Genomic DNA, 19993 nt, shown 5'->3' with positions numbered 1-19993 from the left:
AGGTCGGCTTTTGAAAAAGTGAATTCGTAATTGTGCAGTTATGGAGCTATAAAATATAGAAAACCCTGCTGCAGTGAAGTGCAAACAATGAATATTCGACGTTGTTTATACATCAAAATATCATCAAAACGTCAAAGTCGCAAAAATCGTTGATTAATGAAAAATAGTCTATTAATGAGGTCCATTAATACACTATATTTTAGACAAAATAAACACGGTAAATTATAGAGCAATTTTTAATCAAATTAGCTTCCACTAAAAACGTCACTTTTAATGTCAGTTGTATAAATAGTATATTTCAAACCAAGGTAAGAAAGTGCTTTCTTGCAGACCGCAGGCAAAGATTATAAACCGAGCCCTAGGCGAGGTTTATAAGTGCCCAAGCCCAAGGTCTGCAAGGGCACTTTCTTAACAAGGTTTGAATACAATTTTTTTCCCTACCGGCACAACTTCGTTGAAAAATGTTAAAAAAAGATGGTTATATTCCTGATTAAAAATAAAATTTTGAGAATTGAATAGTAGGCTGGGTTATTTGTAGTGTTGTGAGGTCCGGTAATTGACTTAGTCAATGACCCATTTGACCGGTCAATAATTGTCAATGACTTGACGTATTTGACCAGTCATTTTTAAAATTTAAATTTCCCGCTTATAATGTTGAAGATTATAGGATATGATGACTGTTTGATTGACTGATGAGATGAGGTTATGTTGGGTTGTCTGATTTCATTTACGTAGCTGCTGACAATGAAGAAACCGATTATGACAATAAATAAGTAAATTATGACAATGAAACATCTAAAACTTTAATATCATTGTGGAAAACGATTAAGCTTTTTATCTAATAGGAAGAAGTGGTTTTTGTTTTTCAATCATTTTTGTGTCTTCTTAACATGACATACAATGAGAGACATGGAATCCTGGGCAGTCTGTTATTGTCATTTCAAAAAGTGTCAATGTAAATGCACCTTTTCCGTCATTATAATTGATATTTTCAAAAAAACTGTCAATTTGGTTATGAGTAGCTAAGGTATGGTTAAGAAATTTTGACAACTGAATGACACATCTGCCCAGTTTTCCGTGTCCCCAACAGTACAATATACGGAGTGATCAAGAAGGACTGTTTAAGTTGGTAACACTGGATCGTATTTTAAATCGTATAACAGGAGTAACTTCCGGTTGTTGGTGGCTTGTCGTTGTTAATGCTATACCTATATCAGATATTTGTCAAATAAACCAACAAAACATATCCAGTTGTAGTGTTTATAAATAACTGAATTAAAAAATTTTCTTAATTGTACTGCCAACTTAAACAGTCCTTCTTGATCACCCGGTATTTTTATTTTCATAAAATACTTACCTACTTTTTTAAATTCTAAACGAATGTTTAAGTATTTTAAAAGAAACTAAAAAACTAAAAATACACACACAGTTGTTTTAAATTAACAAAAAGTTCAAATTCAAGCAAATATTTTAAAGAAAAAAGTATAACTTCAAACAATTCAAACTTAACCTCACTTACACAATTTTAGAACAATAATTTATCGATCAATAAATCTTATAAAAAATGGAATTAAGAACCATTATTTGGTATTAAAATAATCCTTGACATTGAAAGAATCATTTTGTGATGTTTAACTAGTTCCTACTTTTTGACCAATAATGACTGGTAATTGACCGATCAAGGACCGGTCAATTTTGACCAAAAATAAATGACCGGTCATTTATCCATCACTAGCGTAGACGGATATGGAGGGAGCACTGCCCATGCTGGCAATGTAAAGAAAGCGGCACGTCGCGAGACCTGTGCGGAGACCTTTTATGACGCCTTTTAAAATGACCGCCAGTACTTCGTGAAATTTCGTGACGAGGGTCGTTGGGCATCAGATGCTTCATAGGCGTCGGTGTTCCGTCATTTTACTGGGATTTGGTTTTTTACACGTGAACCGGTTGGTGAATTGTCTTTGTATTTTTTCAGTTGTATACTACAATTCCTACAAATTGTCCCCAGAAAAAAAGTTAAAGGGACGCCACTGGAAAGATGAAATATCTGCGTTAACTTCGGTTTCTCTCGGCTCATCTGGAGACCTTTTATTAGGTCTACAGAAAAGCGCGGTCGTAACCACTTTTTTGAAGAGTGCTCCCTCCATATCCCTCTACGATCACTAGTTATTTGTTTAATTAACTTGTCATTGCATTTGAAGATTTGACGTTTGTTCGAAAATTTGATATAAACAGAAGTTGTACTACTATGGCGGACAATAAATTTAGGCCGGCAAATTTCTGACATTTCAAAAAAGTCAATGCAAGCGACCATTTATTGTCATTATGACTGATGTGTCAGTTTGTCAAACTGGTGGTTTTCAAGCTGTTTGGCGTTCCCTTCGCCTTTTTCGTAACTTACAGAGCATGACGCACTGGCATAAACTGATTTGTAGTAGCACTTCTCTCTGGTGCACGCTTCTTTTCCCAATTTTAATTTTGATTATCGCTGTCACGATGACAAGAATGACAAAAATCGAAAATGGGGTTAGTTGAACATAATGCCAGCTTCACATTTTGATGTCAAGGCAATGACATCAAATTTATTGTCCGCCATAGTACTATGGCGGACAAAAAATTTTGAACGATCAAATTTTGGCATATCAAAAAATGTCAATGTAAGCTGCCCTTTACTGTTATTATGACGTTTATAAATTAAGTCGAAAAATTGACAGTTTGAAGTAAACGTCTCTCAAGTTTATAATAATAATTTAGTGATACAATGCCAGCCGTATCTAAATTTACTAAAGCCAAAATAGTAACTCTTCACCAGAGGGGTATGTCGTATGGGCAAATTTCGACGAATTTAGGGTTATCGAACGGCACTATCCATGCCATTATGCGAAAGTGGGAACACACTGGGACGGTGGTTCGGCGTCTAGGTTCTGGAAGAAGGCGGGTGTCTTCCGTGGAACAGAACGCGGCACCCCCGAACTATCATCGAAATCTGTGCCTGCCCATGAGGAATAGATTGCTCTTGGTTGTACAACAAAATGGGGCAATGATCAAATATTGACTTCTTCAGTTTTAGTTGTAAAGTTTTTTTATTTTAAACTTTTAATTTTATGTTTAATAAATACATGTTATAATTTGTTAGTATTGTGGATTGATCTGTACTTTGAATTTTTTGATATTTGCGTACCAAAATACAACCTGTTAGGTCTTTCTGTCTTGACGTAAATAGAACTAAATTTGGTTTCATCTATGATGAAGACATTCCTGATTTTGTGTTGATGCTAAACCTCTAAGAACTAGATAGGTACGTATCTACCACGACCTGCTGTATTATAACCGGCCTGTTCAAAAGTGTAGTTTGAGTGATCCCCGCAAAGCGCTAGTATACGGGCGCTTTTTGGGGATATTATTCGTCTTAAGTTTTTGTGACCGAGAATTTTTATCATTCAAATGACATTCGAATTTAAAATCAAAAATATAAAAATACGATTGTATTCAGTATTGTATCAGAAAGAAAATATAAACTTAATGTACTCGATCTTAACTCTAAAATCATGTCTAAACCTATTTTTCCACATTTTTATTCTTTAGAAGCGCCCGGTGTGTGGCGCCCTCATCGGCGGAAATTGGCTCTTTCTCAGAAACATTTTCATAATGCATTTTTAATGAAATGAACAGGCCGGTTATAATACAGCAGGTCGTGGTATCTACATTCTACACCACTCGATAGCCTAGGGGCTGCAGCGACGTTCGCAATTTCGACGGCAAAGACGAAATGATTAAGATTCATCCACGTTCACCATTCGTGAGCCGACATAGACACACCACAACTTTGTGTTAATCTATGATTGACTAATCTGTCACTGGTGACATGACAAGAAAGGCAAAAATAAAAAATTAAGTTAGTTGACCATAAAGCCAGTTTTACATTTATATGTCAAAGGAATAACAAGTCGTTCAAAATTTTTTGTCCGCCATAGTACTATTGCGGGCAAAAAAAGTGGGACATCAAATTTCTGTCAGTTTTGAAAAATTCGATGTAGTTCAAGCTTTATTGTCATTTTTTTTGACACTATTCCAGCTGACAGTTTAAAAATTTATTTTATCCTCCTATTTTCCTTTTCCAAATGCCCTCTTCTTTTGATAAAGGTAGATTTTGATTGGAACTTTGCATTAAATAAATATTCACTACGTGCTTACTTACAATCGCTCCCTACAACGTACAATACATAATGACAACGTCAATCGATTCAAAGTAGGGTTAGAATCAGGTAAGGGTTATTTCACATTAAAAGTCAAGACAATGACGTTGATGTCCCACTTTTTTTGCCCGCAATAGTACCTACTCTCGTGTCAAAAATGGATTACTCCCTAGGATTTAGGGATATTCGTTACTAGGTTGCCATAAATTTGGTTAGGTTGGAGGCTATGTGGTTTCTGGTGACAAACAAAAGATATCCCAAAAATATAAGACAGCAAATTAATTGTAACAGTTGCAAATGACTAATTTCTCGCTAAGTGATAGATGATTTTTCGTTTCACAATCAATTTTGGTTACTGGCGGCATATTTATTTGGATTTAATCTCTCAATTCAAAGTAACCAACCTTAGGCATTCAAAATAACTTATGAAAATTCTAGTTACACACAACATGAAAAACGTTATTTCCCTAAAAGTTCGAATTCTAGAGAGTAATCCATTTTTGACACGAGTATATTAAACGATTTAATTTAATTTAAAAAGGACAGACCAAATTTAAGAGATCCGGCAACAATGTACCTATTCAGAAAATATAACCCTAAACTGAAAACAACCTAACCTAACACAAAAAGTGTCAATTTCCTTTAGGGAATGTAGTTATCACCGAGGTACTGCCAACAAAATCACTAGATGGTCATAGCCAACTCGGTCCCAAAATCCCAAAAAGATCGTGAATGCCTTATACCTAGCTTTTCTGTTTATTTTCCAGATTATATGATTGATCTATCAACTTGCTTTATTGAATTGGCTTTCATTTATCAATAACTTATTTCACTTTTGACACTTTTGTCATTTGTATTTTGGTACAGTTTTACCATAAACATTTCATGATTAACTTTCTTACCTTAGCGAGAAAGTGGAATTTTCTCCACAGCCTACATTTCTAACCGGTAGGGAAAAAAAGTACTTTTAATTCATTACATTATTTCTTGCCCAGAAGGTGTTATAAGTAATCGTTAGACAGTTACAAAACGTTCGACAACATTTTTATGATCGTCTTGGTTAGTGTCTTGCAGCCTATGGAAGACAGTTTGAACAATTTATGAAATGAACATTCAAAAATAATTAAAGTAGTTTTGATGTAATTATGATTTACTATGTTTTATGTTTATGAAATAAAACTGCACATTTTTCAAAGTCTATCTTATTCAATCATTTCTTTATTTGAAAAGGTGTCCATTGAAAATTATTACTGTTTGACGTTTGTTGAGTTTACGTACGTACGGTCGGTGGACAAATAAAACTGGGACACTTAAAATTTAATCTATGTAAATCAGACCATTGAATTATCAATATATTTGTCAGTGTCTATATAATATGTCATACCAAAGTTAACCTATTTGTGATAAAGCCGTAATTAAACGATGCAAATTTGTAAATTTTGACTTATGTGATTGTCATTTTTGTCCCAGTTTTATTTGTCCATCGACTGTACGTACGTACGTCAGCCTACTTGACAAGCCACGTGGTAAATTTAATAAACTTATTTTTGCTCTAATTCCGTGATTATTTTGTTTTGTACGATAGGCCGACCTGAAATTGATTTATAAAATACGAATCTAATATCCTATAATACCAAATTTCACTTAAAAATTCCTACTAAAAAGCTCATTAACAGACCCTAAACTTTTTAGCATGTAAATCCCTATGGCCAGTGTTAAAAAAAGGCACTGTATAGATATAAATAATTTACGCTAAGTAGTACAGTCAGTCAGTCACTCACGGCTACGGAATTTTGTCAGTCGTCATTCAACTGACATTAGTTGTAAAACAGGTTTTATACAGGGTGTTTTCGAAGTTGAGGCGTTCCTTTTAACATGTAATAGTAGGTATGCGTTGTTCTAAAGAATTTGAGCCAAAATCACCTTAAAATAAAATGTGTACGGCAATGAAGATACAATAAGTTAATTTTTTTGAAATTTTTGAAACCGGTCCTGCTCAAATTTGCGCTGATTTGTTAGAAATTGGAATTGACAAAAAAAAATCAAATGAGCATGGACGTTAATCAAAACTACTGTCAGAGTTGTCATCTAATTAGTCGAAATGGCTTTATTATTAGGAAAATAATGAGCTCACAGATATGTTGCAAATGCATGGGCAATGTTATCACGTTATCAGAATGCATCTGCAGCATCCAGAGAGTATTGCAAAGCGATTTCCGGAAAGACACCATTCTGGGCCAGTTTAGTTATTAATCTAGTACAACGGAGAAATGGACAGGACCGGACTTAAAATTTTAGAAAACAATAAAAATATACAATCAATTATCTCCGTTAATACAAACATTTTACTAAGAAGATTTAGGCTAAAATTGTTAAGAATAATGTGTAGTACCTCGTGTTACAAGGAACGCGTCAACTTCGAGAACATCCTGTATACATATTTCTAACCCCACATTGGAATTTTTGATTTTTTGACATGGATGTCAATTTGTCAATCAAAAACGTTACTGGTGGCATTTTGATTTTTATTGTGAATGACAGATTTTTCTCTCACAAAAATTTTGAATATCAGTCATAATGACAATAAAGCTTAGGCGAGGCCTGCTACACAAGTTTTTTCGAATTGACAGTAAAATAACTGACGAGTGACGAAATTCCGTAGCTGTAACTGCGTAGAATTTAGTGATGTTTATGTCAACGTTGTCAACCAATCTCTCGCTGGTCGCTGGTGACAATCCATGCAACTTCATTCATAACCTCACAAGGCACAAAAAATTATGTACCTACTTTGTGGATACCCCTGCCCTACCCCACCATATCACATGTTGTTGTGATAACAGCTGATATGAGTTGTTATATTGTTGTCTGAGTGAGTTTGAAATGAAAATCATAGCTCTCAGTGTGTAAAGTAAATTGCTACATTATGTGCACTCTATGCCTTAAATCACATTAGCTGCTAATCAAGTTGTCTCCTAAATAAAATTTTTACACAAAGTTGATTTTGCCTGTTTGTTTCAGTAAGTAATGAAAGAAATGAATCCCATACCTCCCCCAACTTTGAACAAAGAAACAGTAGGTGTGTGGCACGGATGGAGTAACATTGGTGATAAAGAAGTAGCAAGAGAAGCAGCAGCAAAAGGCTTACATACTAACTTAGCAGTTGCTTTTTTAGCAGCGCGCAAAAAAATTAAACTTGAAGATGCAGAAATTTGGTTTAAAGAAGAGGTATGAAATATCATATGAGAGTAAATAAAATTATATGTGTATTTATTTAATTAGGTACTCAAATGGGTGCATGAATTGTTAGAGAGAAAACAAATCTTCAAAGCATCACATGTTTTAAACAACATCAATGTTGATTCAAAAAAGGAGTTTTCAAAAATTTTTTATGCAAGTGTTGATGGAGATTTACGAGAGTATATTGGTAAACATCTCCAGAAAGGTGATGGATTGGAAAGAAATTTACAAGAATTATGGTGTTTTCTTAACCTCATCTTGGAAAATGAAAACTTGATACCAGAGTGTAACTTACCATTAAAAAGTATAGAGTGCCTTGATAAACAAAATGATAACTACAAATCTGAAATAGCTACAATTCTTTTTCTTAGGACAGATGGTAAGTAAAACAATGGCCGTTCAAAAAATGGGGGCCTGCTGCTTTTGTCTCTATCAAGGAAAAAATATATTTAATCAAATGGCAACATCGAATTAAATATTTTGTGCAATTGTCACTATTTTTAACAATTGTCAATGGCACTGTCAATTTAAAATTATGGATTTCAATATTGAGCAGCAAATAAGTATCATAATAGTATATTGGGATATAAGGTTAGGAAATGCATTATAACAGAATCGAGAAAGAGATTCTGTTATGGCACTTAGTAACCGTATATCCCATAACGTTTTTCGCACAATCGCTTATACGAAAAAAAATGACTTCGGAAGTAATTTTTTTGACAGGAATATTTTGAAGACTAATGTCATTAATGACTTATAATACATTCATTTTTGTTTTAGACCAGAAGAGGCTATTTTAATTTTTTCAAATGTTGGTATCGGGGCTATGTCAAAATAACAAAATCAAAATTGTTCGAACTGCCAGTGTCAAATTTGACATTATTATTAAGTATTAAGGTAAATTAATTTTAAATTTGTGCAATATTTACATTTATCACTAAATACACACATTATTGAGTCCTCGAAACTATGTAGTTAATTGGAAAATGATGATGCTTGGCTACATGGTCATGAATTTTGACAAGAAAGTGTAACCTCAAATATTATACATGATCTATATTGTCATTCAGCCACAGTCGTACCATACAACTCGCCAAATTTCCATAGCCTACTCTGGTCTAAAACAAAAATGAATGCACTGTACCTCCGTAGGTATCGATGTCGTTATTTACTTACAGCATTAAGCACGATTGATTTATAGTTCCGTGTACAGTCGCGAGCAATAAATTTTGATCGTCAAGGTCATTCTTTGACGCAATCAAAAATGCTCCATTGTAAAACAGTCGTAAATATCATAACCTATCAACATGTTGTATGACATTAATTGACAATGATTAATTAATTTTTTGACACTTTGTTGACTTGGGGATAATCAGGCAGGGAAATTTTTTAAATTTGTGACAACCTAACCAAATTTTGAAATGACATTGACGACCAAAATTTATTGCTCGCGACAGTACTATTGCGGGCAAAAAAAGTGGGACATCAAATTTCTGTCAGTTTTGAAAAATTCGATGTAGTTCAAGCTTTATTGTCATTTTTTTTTGACACTACCTATTCCAGCTGACAGTTTACAAATTTATTTTATACTCCTATTTTCCTTTTCCAAATGCCATCTTCTTTTGCTAAAGGTAGATTTTGATTGGAACTTTACATTAAATAAATATTCACTACGTGCTTACTTACAATCATTCCCTACAATCTACAATACTTAATGACAACGTCAATCAATTCAAAGTAGGGTTAGAATTAGGTAAGGGTTATTTCACATTAAAAGTCAAGACAATGACGTTGAAGTCCCACTTTTTTTGCCCGCAATAGTACATACAGCATAACATAGTCAAAAATCATAAACATAACTTAAAATTCAATTTATAGTTTAAGACAAAACGTGATTATGATTGTTGACTTTTTAAGTGTCAAACAATTGTCAAATATGTTACGAGATAGGTCGTAATAAAAAAAAAGGAGAAACCACGAAAAAAACGAATTACAAAAACACGGATAAATCAGCTCCTCCAAATCATTGCCTTCTTCACACCGTCCTCAAAGTCTTTGGAAAATTTATCGTACAGTGCTTTGAACCTTTCAACACACTGTAGGATTGGAATTTCCTTCATATTTTCCACCTTTTCAATAATGTTTTTAATTTGAATTTATTGCGAACGTACCTACACGTAACCGTTTCTATGGAAAATATTAAAAATTCCGTAACTTTCATGGTACATTTACGGTCACGGAATTTTGTCTGTTATTTTACTGTCAATTCGAAAAAACTTGTGTAGCCTAAGCTTTATTGTCATTATGACTGACATTCAAAATTGTTTTGACAGAAATTCGGTCACGCACAATAAAAATTAAAATGACACCAGTAAAGTTTGTGACATCCAAGTCAAAAATTCCAATGTGGGGTGAGAAATATATAAAACCTGTTTTACAGCTAATGTCAGTTGAATGACAACGACTGACGAAATTCCGTGGTGGTGACTGTAGGTACAGTGCGGAGCACGGAATTTCGCACACCAATTTGTATGTCATTAAAAAAAACTATCTAGTCTAAGCTTTATTGTCATTATAATCAATCATGATATATGTGATCATGACTGATGTTTCACCTAAACTGGCACGAAACTGTTGCCAGTATCGCATTTTAATAAAATTATGCCAGTGAAATGACCAATGTGTGCGAAATTCCGTGCTCGCCACTGTACTATCGCGGCCAAAATACTTTGGTCGTCAATGTGACATAAATGATATTCAATTGTAAAGCAAGCTTTAGGATGTTTAACCTTATTTTTTATTGTTGTCAAAATTATTTTAATCTATCAGTGTCATACAGGTGGGGTAAATCCCAGCTGTGGAGGCAGGGTTCAAAAGCAAAAGATCAACATGGTCGCGGTTTAGACAACCTTCAGAAGCAAGTAAGACGATTCTATATTTATCAAAAACTGAAGGTGCCATATTTTTGATAAGAATAATTTGAAATTGTCATGTATATTGACATTAATACTTGATTTACATTTGAAGTGTCAAAAAGTGACGACCAAAGTATTTTGGCCGCGATAGTACATAACATAATAATTGAAATTGGCCAATTCATATGTAAACGGATACTGACTTATGTTAACGGATCTATAAATGAATACATTTGATTCAATAGGATTCAATTTTGATATGTTATGCCATACGTATATACATGTTACGGAACTATAAATCGGCCTTTTGGGTTGTTAAGGGTCCCACATACTGCGTTTTTGTTCGACGAACAATCTGTTCGAACAAAAACGACGAACACGAGTTGCACACACACTTCAGCTTTATTTAAAGGTTTTAATGAGTGAATATAATTATATCAAGTTATATTTGCATGCAGTGGCGGCGGCATATATTTTCCATAAACACGGAAGACTGCGAAGAGTTCTATAAATTCCAGTAAGAACTTTCTGTTAATCTGGCGAAAATCCGTCATTTTCAAACAATAATTTGTCGCGAAATACAAATCGCCAAAATCTGGTTTTATTATTTGGTACTACACCACTGCAAAAACCCACGTTTTTTAAAACCGTTCACCGCAGATTTGTTCGAAATGACAAGTCTGTCGAACAAGTTCAACGGACATAATCAGGGTAAACCTGATAATTTTCCTCATTTTTGTTCGCGAGCAAAAACGACGGTTTTCCAGACACACTTCAGATTTGCATCGTTTTTGTTTGAACAGACTTGTTCCTCGAACAAAACCGTCGAACGCAGTCTGTGGGGTCCTTAAGAGTGCACGATCATTAGCGTTCAACATATCCTAATCGGCTACAACCAACATTTAGCTTTTTTGAAAGCGATATTGGGGCCATAATTTTGAATGTTTAGAATAAAACTTTGACAATTTTTTTTTATTGACGTATTGGCATTGGCCCTAATTAAGCAGGCAAAATTTTTAATTTGTGACAGTAGCGGGAAATTTCAAAATGACCTTGACGACCAAGATGACTGTAAAGTTGACTCAAGTTGCAAAAAACCACTTTGCATTTGCAACAGCACTTTTATGGCATTAGTCATTTGAAATTACTTTAAAACTGTACTTATATGGAAAATATTCAATCCAAACTATGATTTTCTGGTCCCTTTGTACCTTTATTTGGTTCAAAAATATGAAAAAAATGCTGTTGCAAATGACACCCTTTTTTGAACGCTCGTTTTAATTTTAACTATAGAAAGCAATTTGCATTCTGTTTTAGATAGTCGATTGAAAAGATTTTTGAACGCTAAAACGCTTTGGAGGCACTTATTAATTAATAACGACTTAAATCACTTATTAATTTGGATAGGCACGAAATATAAGTCAGATGTGGAAGATGTAGTAGAAGAAAACTTGCTTGATCAATTTAAGAAATTTTCTATAACTGAAGAAATGCTAAATTTAATTTCAAGTGCTGAACTGGGTGTCTCTGTAGAAATTAGAAATGCACTATTTAACGAGTTGAGCAAACTAGGAATATTTCAACCTGAAGAAAAAAATGATTTTATATTACTTTTAAAAAGATGGAAAGATTCATGTAGTTTAGCAAATTTGTACCAAATCTTAATCAAAAATTCGTCAGTAGTGACTCTAGATAATTTTATTAAACTATTAATCGAATATTGTTTAAGTAAACAACATTTTACCGTTTTAAGTGCTTCCATAAAACATCTTCAGATACCAACGACAAATTCAGAACTCATGAATCTATTCGAGGATTTTTGCAAACTGGTAAACGACTTTAACGAAATTTTATTATCTAACAACATTTTTAAATTGTGTTGTACGTTGTCAAGTGATGTTGTAACTTATTTTAAAGATAATCCAACAGTTTTTTTATCTTTTTTATTTTTTGCCGTAAAGGATGTAGCAGACGTAATGATAAAGTCTATATTAATTATTAATGATATAATACTGAATGATTGTATGCCGAGCATGCTGGAACAATTTTCCGTTTTAAATTCAATTTATTACAACAAAATTAGGGGAGTACCTCGATATAATTTAAACATTTACAATTTGATTGGTAAACATTTGAAAATTGACAAGGAGCATTTGTTTAAATTTAGATTTATTGACAACAAATTGGTTCACTTTAATACCCACAAAGTCGTACAAGATTACAGTTACTACAAGAAAATCAATTACAAATTTTATGTGAAACAGACAAGACCGAGTATCGCATCAAAAATGTTTGTCTTAAATGAGTTAGATATGTACAGTTCACTCAAAGAAAAACACCAAGAGGTGGTCGAGAAAAAGATATGTAGGCTGGCAATAACAAATTTTGAATGTGATAAAACGTGCGCAAGTTGCATATCCTTTTCGAAAATGCTTGGATTGAATTCTACCAAACTAAGAGTACTACTTAGGGCAGCAAGAACACTGTACAACTCAGGATACGACCAAAAATATCTTTTGGAGTTATTTTTCAACAACGACGACGACACTTACACCGTTCAAAATCTTCTCGAGAAAATCCTGATAGAAACGGTCGAATCTGATTCGTTTTTGAACGGGGCCCATGTAATCAAAGCAGTGAAAATGTTTGAAGTTGTCGTCCAATGCAGCGAGCTGAACAACATCAAATTACCCGAACTGTTTCTCAAGTACTTTGCTAGTCGCAATCTGTGGCTGCCATTTTTGATTCTGGCCCAAATCCACGACTATCCCATCGATCAAATTAAACTGCTCACGCAGTTTTTCAAAAGCCCCAACATGTTGGAACACTTGACGCACGGCGTCGTTCACCACATAGAGATAGAAGAGAAAAACGTTTTGATCCGAGAGAGGGATTCTCGCAAGTACTTGTTGTCAAAAGTGGGCGTACGCAAAAACGTTGAGATCGTGGCCCAGCACAGTTCGCACTCGCTCAAGTCTCAATCTAGTTTTGAAAGTGGAGAAAGCTCCTCGAGTTCGGATTTGTTCGAGATTGACGTCTCCAACATCAAGGCCACTTTGCTTCAAACTTTGATTCGATGCCACAACAGCACAGATCCGCCAAAAGCGTTGCTCCAAGCCAGTCAACTTTATCGCAACCCCCTTTTGGCAATTTTTGCTACAAGCTATGAGGTGATCGAGATTCAAACTGATTTCATAAAGTAACGATTGCTTTTAGCCCGACTCGGTAATAACAAATTGGTTGACCTGGCTTACCGTTTCGTGTGAAATGTGCAAAATGTTTACAAACTACGAGGCAGCTGCAGTTTCTGCAAATTCAGTCACAAATTTGTTGGAGAAGTGTTTGAGAAGTGGCCATCCCAAAACTGTACTGGAGAGTTTTGAGATATTTATCCCTGTGAGTTAGTAATCGGAAGCAACCACAGTAGGTATAGTAATTGCATGTTACTGTTTTAGGAAAATCCGCTGAAAATATTTATGGAGTTTTTGTATAATTATTACAAGCTGAATTTTAACAGTTCACTTTTATTAGCAAAGTTAGAGACATTTCAAGTGTCATTGAAGAGTTCTAGAAAAAATAGCACCATCAGTGAAACGGACCGCGAAATGACTTATCTGAATAACAAATTATGGATAGAAACAACTGCAGTGCGTCTCTTGTTAGCTGTGATCGGTTGCAGTTGCACTTCTTCGTACGAGCAGATTTCAATTGTCGAAAGTTTGTGCAATATTAAAATTTGGGAGTATTTTTCTTGTGACTGTCCAGATTTTGACAATGTTTTGAGCATTCTGAAAGCCTTGTATTACAGCAACAGTAACGTTACGTTGGATATTAGTGTCATATTTGATATGAAAAACAGTCGACAAGCTGTCGTGTCTTGCATTAACGAGTTACTAGACGGGCAGCAATATCGAGTAGCCTTAAAAATAGCTCAAATTGAGAAGTTACCGCCGGATTTAATACTGGTGAAAAAATGGCAAAGCAAAATGAACGATCGCAGCGACCAACACTTTTGGCAAATTTGCAATGAATCTTTCACCAAACACAACGTTACGGCAGACTGTGTTGTCGATTTTTATGTGGATTGCTCTGAAACATTTTCAGACTTTTTGGAAAAATTCACCTTGTTGAAACTTGCATGGGAGTGGGCACAAAAGTACGATTTGAGTTGTCAGTACGAACTGGAGAAGAAAATGTGGATTGCGTTCTTACGCTTGGAGGAGAAAAATAGAGATCTTGACATCTTCGATATTCAGTCGACGTCGTATTTGTACAAAGATCTAATAAACACGTTGGGCAATATTGTGCCGGTTGAAGACGAACTGAATAAAGATTTTGCGAGTCAAATTGATCGTATTGTCTCGTTTGCACTGAACAGGGGCAACTTCTGGTTGGCTCTGAAGCTTCAGAAAATGTTCAACTGCAAGAACACTGATTTGGAAACTTTGAAACTGTGTCACAGTTTAGCCGAGGGAATTTTGTTGCCGTATCAGCTGAACGCAGAACAGCGCTTGTTGCTTTCGAATGTCAATTATTTGAGGACGTACAGCAGTCACAAAAAGACATACTTATCAACGAGGATATCCACAGTTAGTTCGTGTATGTTTACGAAAAGTTCATGTAAACAGAAGTAATTTTTCGAATGTTGTAGCTTCACACAGTCCGGCAAATTCGCTGCACATACAGACAACTGATTGTATCGATTCGTACATGAATGACACGTTAGCCATTTTGAAATTGCTTTCGGAACACTTACACAACGGATTAGAGATCGGACAAAATATTTTCATGAATTACAGGATTAGCATCAACATTGATATTCCCTACCAAGTTGTTGTAGTCGCCACAGATTACATGAAACTTTTAAGAGATGCTTTGGGGCACAACTGTTTGAACAAACTAGATGTGGTGCACGATTTTATATGGGCGTACAAATGGTCAAAGCACGACGTAAGTGTCTGTATAATTTTTTAAAATTATTTGGTGTAAATTGTGTTTTGGAGTAAATCGGTTAAAGTGACAAACATAAAAAACGTCAAATGAGATCGTGTAGACATGAAATCAATAGTTATTTACATTACAAGCTGCGAAAGTTTACTTCTATATGCGAGGTGTTTTTAAATGGCCGAGGCGAAACGTAAGCGTAGCCGAGGTTATTAAAAACTTCAAGCACGTGGAAGAGCTTTCGTAGCGTGTATGTACAGTTGGTTGCAAAAAAAACGGGAAACGAAATTTTTCCTAATGTAAATTTGATTTTGTCCATTTGTCAATTAATTGTCTACTTGACAATACCTATCAAATAATTTTAAAATGTCATTGAATTTCGACGTTAATTCTAACCTATCTCTCGTAAGAAAGTTTCACACTGAAAAAAAATTAAAAATGTGTCAATTTTATTCTGACAGTTCCCGTTTTTTTTGCAACCAACTGTATTAAACTTTTCATTCTCCCATCGACATTTAATAAAATATTTACAATGATTCAGCGCCGGTTTCACCAACGCCAGTTAAAGTTAACTGTAGGTAAAAATATACGAAAACATTGTTGTAACAATAGGTAACTACGGTAACGAAGCATTTTAACCTACAGTTAACTTTAACTGCCGTTGGTGAAACCGGCCCCCAGTGATTATACAGTGCATTTTTTTTAACTGTTGCCATAGGGAATTGCATGGTAAAACTTATACCCCCTGTTAACTTTTGTTCTGATGAAAATATTCAAACCATTTTTGGAACAAAGTTGGAAGATTTTTTAAACTATCGGATACATTACAATTCAATATCCTAAACTGTCGAAAAAGTTGTGAAAAAATATCTTAAAGCGCGCCGGAATAATAGTACGTGGAGCGGTCGCCAGAATAGCGTCCCTGTCGGCTCGGGCTCAACCAGCACCTGACCAAATTCCATTACAGTGCGACATTTACAAAATAGTCGAAGATAACATTTCGAACAATTCCTTTGATAATTTCTGTTAATTTGTTGAATTATTTGTGCGTTAACGTTTTTACGTTTTGTTTTTTTTTATAAAGAAATTTAATCATAGCCACGAGAAGATCTCGATATTTATTTTTTAAATGAAACTGACAAAAATCAAAAGTGGGGATAGGCAGTTGCTGGTTGAGCCGACAAGGACGCTATTCTGGCGGCCGCTCGATGTACTATTATTCCGGCGTGGTACAAATATTTTTTTCACAACTTTTTCGATAGTTTAAGATATTGAATTGTAATCTATCCGATAGTTTAAAAAATCTTCCAACTTTGTTCCAAAAATGGTTTGAATATTTTCATCAGAACCAAAGTTAACAGGGGGTATAAGTTTTACCATGCAATTCCATATGGCAACAGTTAAAAAAAATGCACTGTATAATAAAATTAGTATAAACTGACTTGTTGTTAACGTTACTTTTAGTAACAATACAAAAATATTATTTTATGACATTTATCAAATATCGTTGTCGTTTAATACTTGGTCATAATTTAGTTTAAAATGCATTTCATTGAAGAAGCACCATATATTGCGCGTAGAAACGTGTTGCCGGACAATTCCAAAGACCGGTAGGTACAATCAAGCTTATGAAAATTTCATTAAATTGTGTGCAACGAATGATGTTTTTGACATTTTTCCTTTTTTGTCGTCCAGGGGACGAAGTTTTGTCATAGCTAGCAACCGATCCCCTAGCATGTTTTACTTTCGCTTTCAATCGCCTAATTAAAATAGAAAGTTACACTTTCGTAGGAGGGAGAATGAAAAGAATTTTTATATATAGGGTCATAAATGATTGTACCATCGTAGTTGGCGTTGAAAACCCACACCAATTTTGGATGTGCCGCCAGCTTCGCAGCGTTAGACAAACTAGTAGACAGATTTCCACTACCACCAGTAGCGCCACCTATCGGCGATACTAGTCTCACTCATGTTATCAAGCTTGCGGCACATTCAACTAAGCCACCAACGCCTACTGCGATGGGACAATAATTTATATAAACACGTAATCCAGGTGGCCGATTTTATCTGCGAAGAACTAGTTAATGCGACTTCACGTTACGTGGACTCACAACAAGATCGACTGACTATGTGGGACTTAAGCCTAGATCAAGATTTCGTTCAAGTTCTCCAACTCTTGCAAGATAACTGTTCAATACTGGGCTACAAGATTTACTCATATGCTAGCACATTGTACAAATCCCACATAGAATCGGAGTCCCTTTTCAAAACATCGAATCTGGCACTGGTGACTGAACTGTTAATCAGAGCTCACGAGTGCTTCACCGCCGACTGTAACATGGAAGGCATTTCCATGATTTTGAAGAAATCGAAAGAAATCGTTGCGAATTTTTTGGTCCTGCAAGATTGGAAGTTGATCGTCAGACTGTTAACCGGAATCGGGAGATACACCGAAATGAACTACGTTTTTCAAATTCTAAAAGAAAACGATCAGTTCGAGTTTTTGCTTCGAAAAGGTTTGCGAAAAGATGGCGCTCTTAAGGTGGCGCTCTTGGAGTATCTTAACAAGTTTTGTCCCGACAATCGCGACCTTTACAAGATCGTCGCCTTGCATTTTACTTTGTTCTCAGAAGTGGCGATGTTATGGGAAAAGGAAGCTCAAAATGTCATAAAAAATTTGGTGACAATTTCTAAATTGGAAATGCAAAATAATAAAATGAACCCGGAAGAAGAACCCTTTATTTTGTTTCAGAATACGGACAGTACAAAAAAATTTTTGCGTAAAGTAAGCAGTTGAATAGACTGTGAGTGTATAATAATTAGCGAATGTGGTTTACAGGCTTTGGAAAATTATATTCACGCTACAGATTTTCATCTGCAAGGTGAAAAACTTAACAAAGCCATAAATTCAACAAGACAGGCCGAATTAGTAGCCTTACAGCTCGGAATCATAAGTGAAGTCCCCACTAATGGCTTAGTAATTTGTTTACTCAATTTAAGGAGTAGTCAAATCGTTTCTTTGATTTCGTCAAAGCTCAAGTGCGTATTTCTGTGAATTTTAAAATTTAAATATATACTCGTATTTTTTCGTTTTAGTTTTGAGCAGTCTTTGATATTAGTTGAAGCCTACAATTTCCATACTGATTGGGCTTCAGTATTGTATGAGCAATATGTGATAAAAAACAATTCAATATTTTTGGAAGGTTTCTTAAAACACCTTCCACTTACTGAAACGTTAATTTACGACATGTCTAGGAAATTTATTACAACAAGTGTCAACTCGATGAGTTCAATTGAATGTATGAAGAATGTGCTGAACAGATTGTCTTCGCTTCACATGAAATACAGAATAGCAAGTGAGCTGGGTTTTACTGATTTAGTAGAGGATTTGATTGCTACTGGTCAACTAGTGTATTTAAAGGACACTGTGTGGAAGAAGGGATACAAAAGTTAAAATGCCAGACAAGTTCCAATTGTAAATTACGAATCAATTGATAACATTTTTATAAGAGTTAAATAGTCATGATTTATAAAATATACAATAAAAATTATTACCAATTATCTAGGTCCTTGGAGCAGTTTTAGTTTTCAACGACCATATCGTACAAACGTTTACATTAAAAGACTAATAAATAACATAATACCAACTTACACAGTTTCTTATTATAGAAAAAACTTGGTCTTTCATCAATCATCACACTTCTTAAGTAAAAAAAAAATAGTTATCAACAGGTGTCCCAGAACTCGAGGATCAAACTTATAGCGCGTTTTTCGTGGTGATAACTGAAAGCAATAGCGTTTAAAAAAAAGTACAGGGTATAATCGATTTTTTGTAATGAATAATTAAAGTTGACCAATCAGAAGACGCTGTTAATTTGAATTTCAGGTAAATTTAACCAACAGTTTGAATTGCCTAGCAACATAGTTCTAGTAAGAATGGTATGGAATTTCCACTTTCCAGTAAATGTTTGGGCAACTGTAAAGATTTTGACGTCAAATTAAAATTTGATTCGAAATTGTGAATCTTCGCATTGAAATCATGTATACAGCTACAGAGTATGCCGAAATACTCATACTTTATGGAGAGTGCGGGTGCAATTCACGTGGGGATGCAAGAGAATATACAGGGTGATTCTGAAATAAGTTTGGAAAAAAAAATGTGGAGTATCCACACAAAATAATTCTGCGTAAATGACTTTTGGAGGTGAAATCAAAAGGATGGAAATTACCCTATATCCTTGTATTTCCAACGCCTATAGGAAAATTTGTCCGAATTTGTTCACTTCATTAGCAACCATTGTTACATCAACTCCACAATAAAGTCGTAGGTGCATGCACACTGTTTTGTAAATGTTTCTATGGAAATGATCGAGAGGAGTAAGGTAACGTTTGTGACTGACGGACACCTTTGATTATTATTATTGTTGCTAAACTACCAAGATAATCAGGTAATCACCTTTAATTCAGCAGCGTACTAGCAATTTTGACCAAATTTTCAATCATTTGTAGAGGTATTTTCATATTTAGTGGCGGAAACAAAAGACTGAGAAATGTCACAAAATTGTATTGTCAGTGTCAAATTTCTCATAAACGCCGTAAAAAGGAATGTCTATATTTCGGTTTGTTTTATTGACATTATTGACAGCTGGTATACATTTCAAATTTTAAACTCTTGGTTTTTGTAATCGTTTAATAATAAAA

The 19993-nt window shown here is 34.6% G+C and overlaps 1 protein-coding gene and 1 long non-coding RNA gene across 4 annotated transcripts; one reads left to right on the top strand and one right to left on the bottom strand.

The window, feature by feature from the left end:
• Positions 1-4025: 4025 nt before the first annotated feature.
• LOC138124679 (uncharacterized) lies at positions 4026-10733 on the bottom strand. Its single transcript, XR_011157239.1, has 2 exons — positions 10145-10733; positions 4026-4336 (listed from the first exon to the last, which is right to left on the bottom strand). It is a non-coding gene; the product is annotated as an uncharacterized lncRNA (long non-coding RNA).
• On the top strand, positions 6699-18860 carry LOC138124675 (spatacsin). 3 transcript variants are annotated; one of them, XM_069039799.1, is made up of 10 exons: positions 6699-7065; positions 7215-7421; positions 7476-7812; positions 11666-13518; positions 13565-13744; positions 13804-14947; positions 15000-15298; positions 17346-18077; positions 18132-18331; positions 18389-18860. In XM_069039799.1, the coding sequence occupies exons 2-10, from the start codon at positions 7221-7223 to the stop codon at positions 18744-18746; spliced, it is 5304 nt and encodes a 1767-aa protein (XP_068895900.1). In that variant the 5' UTR covers positions 6699-7065; positions 7215-7220; the 3' UTR covers positions 18747-18860. The 3 variants fall into 3 exon arrangements, with proteins under 3 accessions (XP_068895900.1, XP_068895901.1, XP_068895899.1); XM_069039800.1 differs by having other exon boundaries at positions 6699-7104; XM_069039798.1 differs by having other exon boundaries at positions 6700-7160.
• The last annotated feature ends 1133 nt before the right edge of the window (positions 18861-19993 follow it).

The sequence above is a fragment of the Tenebrio molitor genome, chromosome 2 (genome assembly GCF_963966145.1).
Source record: "Tenebrio molitor chromosome 2, icTenMoli1.1, whole genome shotgun sequence".
NCBI classification, from domain to species: domain Eukaryota; kingdom Metazoa; phylum Arthropoda; class Insecta; order Coleoptera; family Tenebrionidae; genus Tenebrio; species Tenebrio molitor.
The sequence above is the reverse complement of the archived record's forward strand: the minus strand, read 5'-3'. Positions and strand labels throughout refer to the sequence as shown.